The sequence below is a fragment of the Melanotaenia boesemani genome, chromosome 18 (genome assembly GCF_017639745.1).
Source record: "Melanotaenia boesemani isolate fMelBoe1 chromosome 18, fMelBoe1.pri, whole genome shotgun sequence".
Lineage (NCBI taxonomy): Eukaryota > Metazoa > Chordata > Actinopteri > Atheriniformes > Melanotaeniidae > Melanotaenia > Melanotaenia boesemani.
In genome coordinates, this window is record NC_055699.1 from 3,469,466 (window position 1) to 3,476,018 (window position 6,553).

Here is a 6,553-nt window from a genome sequence, read left to right on the forward strand (position 1 = left end):
TGTGCATGTTTCCAAAGGTGAAACTTACAGATTAAATATTTCATCTCTACATGTATAAGAGTTATTCATGTTTTTGTACATGTAGACATGGAAAGAAGTAAGGCTCTCCCTTTTCAGTCCCTCTAAGACTCCAAGCACTCATCCACATCCCATGAAATAAACACATCATCAACTTTACTTCCCTGTTTCTGATTATTAACATGCAGAAGTTTGGAGAAAACTCACCTCTGAGGTGTAAAATCCCAGTAAAGATTACATGACACTTCCCCAAAGACTAAAACTACTTTGAGTGTTGAACATAAAAGTGATGGTGAGATTTAATGTAGATAGATAGATAGATAGATAGATAGATAGATAGATAGATAGATAGATAGATAGATAGATAGATAGATAGATAGATAGATAGATAGATAGATAGATAGATAGATAGATAGATAGATAGATAGATAGATCACAGCTACCAACCTGTAATGCCACAATATAAAATTAGGTGAGTATCATAAACTCTGATTCATAATCAAAAGTGTTAAATTAGAACTGAGAATGAAAGACTAAACTTGAGACACCTGTAACTAACTACCTAACCTGTTGCTGGGAAGTCATACCCCTGAAGGCTGCAGGCAGTGTGATCTGCATCATTTGGGGCTGCTGGCAGAGGGTCTTGCCCTTTCCTAATAGTATTTTGTTTTGTTTTGTTTTTTTCTAATGGCGAGGACTTACAGATATCCTCTCAAACTGGACAGCTGCTTTAACTCCACACGTATCTTCAAATTAGAAGTCAATGAGCCTGATGTCCTAACTTTTTTTTTAAGTGCATGCAGACATTTGCAACAACTTGCATAGAAATGTTAGATTTTCACTGCTGGAAACAACACGAAGCATGTGATGTGCATGCTGCGTCTGCAGCTTCTTTTCTTTCACCTCCACTTGCCATTTCAGCTCAACTGCACCAGCTTTGCATTGTTATGCACGCTGGTTAACGTAGTGTGAAGTCGGTGTAGCAACGATAAAAATGTAGGTAGTGACCTCTCATAAAGTGAACTAGTTTAAGTTCACATTTTTGTATTTACAAATACGTTGCTTTCAGTTCAGTGTTCACAGGAAAATGATCATATTTAAAGCACAACGCTGTCATAATTTATATTTTGGCACCAAATCCTGCCATTTCATATTCAGTTGGATGAAAGGAACTGTATCTAATCCTGATAACCAGTTTTCCATACATAATTTCAGTGGTACAGAAATTGGCACATACTACCACATTCATGATGTAGCAGCAGCTCATGTCTGTGACCTGTTTTATCCTGGAATGTCTTAACAACCAGCGAGAGCAACCCAATGTCAACCATCCCTCATTGCACGCTACATTACCTTTCATGTTGTCTTAAGTAACTGCATTGTTTATGGATAAAGTCTCATTAGTGAATTAACAAATAGACTGGGTTTTAGCTCACATAGGTGGAGGGTGAAACAGGGACCTATTTCTGTTCCATCTTGCCAAACTGAGCAGAATCATTTCTGTTTAGTCAGCTTGAAACAGATCCAGTATGTAGGTTATTGTATAGTCCTGATACAATATTGATGAGTATAAGCTAGTAGTGAATAACATTAACGTTTAGCTTTATTTGAGTTGCTTCTTGTACAGTTCAATTTTTAATTTAGGATTTGGATTTGGTGTCTAATCTAAGGGTTGTCGACTTTGCACAAACATAAATTAGAGCAAATGGATTAAACAACAGAAATCTGGCTTCCTTTGTGCACTTTTGCATGAGGATCCATCTGCATCTAAACAAATTGCTTAGACTTGTTAAGCTATAGCATAAATTCAATGCACTTTAGCTGCAGCTAAATGTGTTTTCTAATGAGAAAACACACATTAAGCTAAATCTCCTCCTAGGGCTGCAATTAATTGCAAGTTTGATCCTACGCTTTCAAAGATGGCAGGATGTTTTGAACCATTGTGCTAATAAATATTTTCATCTCAACTTCAATCAATGTGATGCAAAACAATTTGGCCTGTGGAGAAATTTTCTGCCCAAACTTGGCTGAATATTTGCTTTTTTTCCACTTTGAGATCAATTATAACCATCAATCATTCCCTATTACTTTGTGAATGTTTAATGCCATGGTACCCATCTCTCATGGAATGAAATGACTACACCGGTTCCTCGACTGAATCTCTGCATTGCATGGTAGCTCTTCATCAGCAGTAAGCTTTAAGCGAATGCTTATTAATGCCATAGATGCTCCTGAACATGCACCGACAAACAGTGCAAAATTAATCATGTGTGCTCTTTAGTGAAGGTTAAAAACAGCAAATAAGGTCATTATAGGGAATATAAGCTTTTTTGAGGATCGGGTTATAACATGTCAGATTCCATTTAAACACATTTGATTCCATCAGAATCATTCAGTTAAATAAAAAAAAACAGGCTGAAAGCTGTGATGAGTAATTCAGATGTATAATATGAGCTCATTTTGACTTTGATGGCAGGAACACATCTCCGAAAAGTTGGAACAGGGGCAACAAAAGACTGGAAAAGTAACCAGCACAAATGAAAAACAGCCGGAGGAGCATTAGATGACTAATTAGGTTAAGTAGCAACAGGTCAGTATCATGACTGGGTATAGGAGTGTTTCAAAGAGGCAGAGCCTCTCACATGTAAAGATGAGCAGAGGTTTGCTAATGTGCTATAACCTGCCGGTATAAATTATTCAGCAGTTTCAGAAAAATTGCAAAGCCTTTGAAAATTGCACCATCTACAGTGTATAATTTTATCAAATGATTGGGAGAACCAGGAGAAATCTTTGTGTTCACGGAACAAGGATCAAAACTGGATGCTTGAGATCTTTGGGCCCTTAAAATGGACTCATGCTGCGTCTGCAACCGTAACTATACACTTAAGTGCTCTCGCGCTTAAGGTCTGCAGAACAGCATCTCTGAACACACAACACGTCCAGCCTTGAAGCAGATGGGCTACAGCAGCAGAAGACCACACCGGGTGCCTCCTGTCAGCTAAGAACAGGAAACTGAGGCTACAATTCACACACACTCACCAACACTGGACAATAGAAGATGGAGAAACATTGCTGGTCTGATGAGTCTCCATTTCAGCTCCACATTCAGATGCTAGGCTCAGAATTTGGTGGAAACATCATGAAAACATGGATCCACCTTGACTTGTATCAACAGTTCAGGCTAGTGGTGGTCTACTGGTATGGGCATATCTTCCTGAGCCTGTTAGTACCACAGTGGACTGGTTTATCCACCACAGCACCAAAGTATTGTTGCTGACCATGTCCATCTCTTTATCACCAGTGTAGCATCTTCTGATGCTACTAATGCACCATGTCACAAAGCTCAAACCCTCTCCAACTGGTTTATTGAACATGCCAATGAGTTCACTGAACTCCAACGGCCTCCACAGTCACCAGATCTCAGTCCAACAGAGCAGCTTTGGGATGTGGTGGAACGGGAGATTCTCATCATGGATGTTCAGCTGATAAATCTGCAGCAACTGTGTGAAGCTGTCATGTCAATATGGAGCAAAATCTCTGAGGAATGTTTCCAACACCTTGTTGAATCTATTCCACCAAGAATTAAGTCAGTTGTGAAGGTACCCACGACTAGCAAGGTGGACCTGATGAAGTGGCCTGTCAGTTTTAGTGATTTATTGCTTGCAGGAGTGTTAGACAGCAAGAGAACAAAGGGAGGAAGTAAATAATGAATGTATTAAAAATGAAACAGAAAATGATTAACTAAGACCACACAAACTATTACTCTTGTTGTTTCCACATGAAAAAGGAGAAATTCCTCTGAATCAGAAATATAATGAATAAATCAATGGATTAAGTTTTGTTGAATCTGAATAACATCTCCAAAGTGAGGATGTTTTGCTTTCCAAACAACACAGCTAATGCTTTGTTTATAAGCAGATTCTTAAATCATGTGTTTATTTATCTATTTATCATTGTTTTCATCATCTGGTATTCTTCAGAGCAAAACAAAAACATTAATGATGCTCCAAACCACAGCATCAGTGTTTTCCAACATTCATTTATTCAGTCTGGTTGTTATGTTGTGGATTTCTTTATTTATAGTTATCTCATTTGTCATCTTTTTTTAGGCCAACAATTAATTGCATTCTGTTCTAGTTATTAACATTTAACCATTTTTTTATGTTTTATTTCAAGCTTTTTATTATTATTATTGTATTTACTATCAGTTTATTTCATGTTATATTTCCTTTCTTTTTGCTAATATCTGCTTTATGTTTTTACTCTCCTATCTACACAGCTTCATTCGATATCTAATTCAATTAACTTTTTAACTTCTTCTTAATGAATTAGTCTCCAAATTGTTTTTTTCTCACTACATTCCTTTCGCCAGTGGTTTGAATTGCATTTAATTTGTTTGAAAGATGCTGACAGAAGTCATTAAAGACTAACACCTTTCTTCACACTCCAAAAAGAGAGAGAAAAGACCTGAATCTCTGCTTCTAGAGGAAGCAGTAGATAAATGACGCAGAGCTTCACTGAGCTGATAAAACTACTGCACCTTACTGCATTGCACTAAAGTCCAGATTCCAAAACCAGGAGTTAATGACTTGGCAAGTACAAAGAAAGAGAGGTCTGTATCAAAGTCTATTAGCAGATTTCAAATTTAAAGTAATTCTGTGCCAAAGACAGAACATTTATAGTGATAATCAGTGAGGATCGGTGCAGCAAGATAACCCTTAATTAACCTCCAAACTTTCCTCTGGCTTTTAACACTCCACTGGCTGGAATATCTGCATCCTTCAGTTTTTCAGGATCATTAAATCGTGGAAAGTAATTAAAGAAAACTGTCCCAAAACTTTACAGGTTTGATCCAAGCAGGAAGAACTCTGCCAATATTCCTGCATGCACAAATCTGAGTTCAACCTCCAAGCATCCAGATAAAAGCTGCTTTATTATGCAGTACAATCAGAAATGCGTCTTCCATGTTTCATTCTAATGTTCATCTGTCTGTCATCTCCTAAAACTTAGTTTTGTAATCCTTTGGGAATAAATCTGCAGGGTGACAAGTATACTTCTGTTTGCAGTTTATCTTTGCAAGCAAATGAAACCTTTACAACTTGAAAGGATTTTTAGTTTTAGAGTTTCAAAGATGAAATTAGCTGAGACTTAATGGAATTTTCCAGGCTGAGATTCACGTTGACCATGCTGCAGGGAATGGATGCATATCCTTAGCTTCATAGCATAATTACCCAAGTCATATTTTGGCCAAATTGTGACATCTACCTAACACTACTGTTTCACCGTACATCTTAATGTCCAAAAACTTTGACATATGAACTGGGAAATTATGCTATGAGGCTAACAATATGTTTTTGTTTATTGCGCAAGAGGCTCATTTTTGCTAAGTTTTGTCTAATAAATGACGAAATGTAGCGCATAAAGTGCCCGGAGGCCAACATGCAAAGTAAGTAAATCTTCATTTTCACACTTTCTGCAACATACAGACATACAGTCAGGACTTTATCCTGGTTTTAGTTTGAAATAATGATATGCAGATTTTATTACTTGCAATGTTCCTACCCTTCGAGTTTCCGCTAACAAAGGCCAAATGTTAGTTTATCACAAATAAAACTAAATACTTACCAAGACATGCGTTAATGAAGCCATACCAGACGCACCCAGCGCGTCCGATCAACCACCGTCCCTGGGTGCTGGCCGCGAAGCTGAACGGGGTCCCCAGCACGCTGACCAGCAGGTCGCTCACCGAGATGCTCACCAGCAGGAGGTTCATGGGCGTGCGCAGAGCCCGGTACCGGCAGAACAGCGCAAGCACCAGGAAGTTACTAAGGAACCCGAAGGTGCCGATGAACCCGAGGCACACCGCCACCACCAGGTGTCCCGTCGGGGTCAGGGACGGAGGAGGAAGAGAGCCGGATACCTCCTCGTACGCGTCCGTCGTTACTTCCCCGTGACAGCGCGCACAGATCAGGCTCACGTTAGAAATGATCATGCCGGGTTGAGCCGTGAGGTTTGGACCCGTCGGAAGTTTGCACCGCGGGACGGAACCATCCGGACTCGTTGCTTTCCACTCAGTCAACTCATTTGGGGAGGTGATGGCGCACGGAGGAGTCCTGCACTGCAAGTGGTGCGCTTGAAGCACATTTATAGGTGACAGTTGGTAAACGGGATATCCTTTAACACTAGAAGTCCCAGGAATTTTGATGTCTCCCTAAAGTCCCAGAGAAGGGTCGAAAGACCTTTAGTCCAAACTGACGACTCTGCTGGCAAAAATTAGCATCTCTTCATTTGTAAATGCAGCCATTACCTGAGGAATGCACCCATTGCATCCAGCCCCTCCTTGTTACCTTGAAACGTCTGGTAAATTCTGTGGCAGTGGGGGATGGTGGGCTGAGGGGGATAAATAGTAGCTAGCTTCACCTCGAACAAATAGAAGGAAGCAAAATGCAGAGGCGGCTTACAACTCAGCAGGCATTGGACCTGATCCTCAGCGATACAAACCCTTGTGACTCAGATGGAGAAGAGATACAAATTC

At 39.6% G+C, this 6,553-nt stretch overlaps 1 protein-coding gene across 1 annotated transcript in view; it reads right to left on the reverse strand.

Annotated features, from left to right (window-relative positions):
• The window catches only part of tmtopsb (teleost multiple tissue opsin b), a 58,190-nt gene extending 51,998 nt beyond the window's left edge, over nucleotides 1-6,192 (reverse strand). Inside the window, exon 1 of the mRNA XM_041968359.1 lies at nucleotides 5,644-6,192. Within this exon, the coding sequence (XP_041824293.1) occupies nucleotides 5,644-6,010 (367 nt within the window). The 5' untranslated portion in view covers nucleotides 6,011-6,192. The remainder of the gene's footprint in view (nucleotides 1-5,643) is intronic.
• Nucleotides 6,193-6,553: the final 361 nt, after the last annotated feature.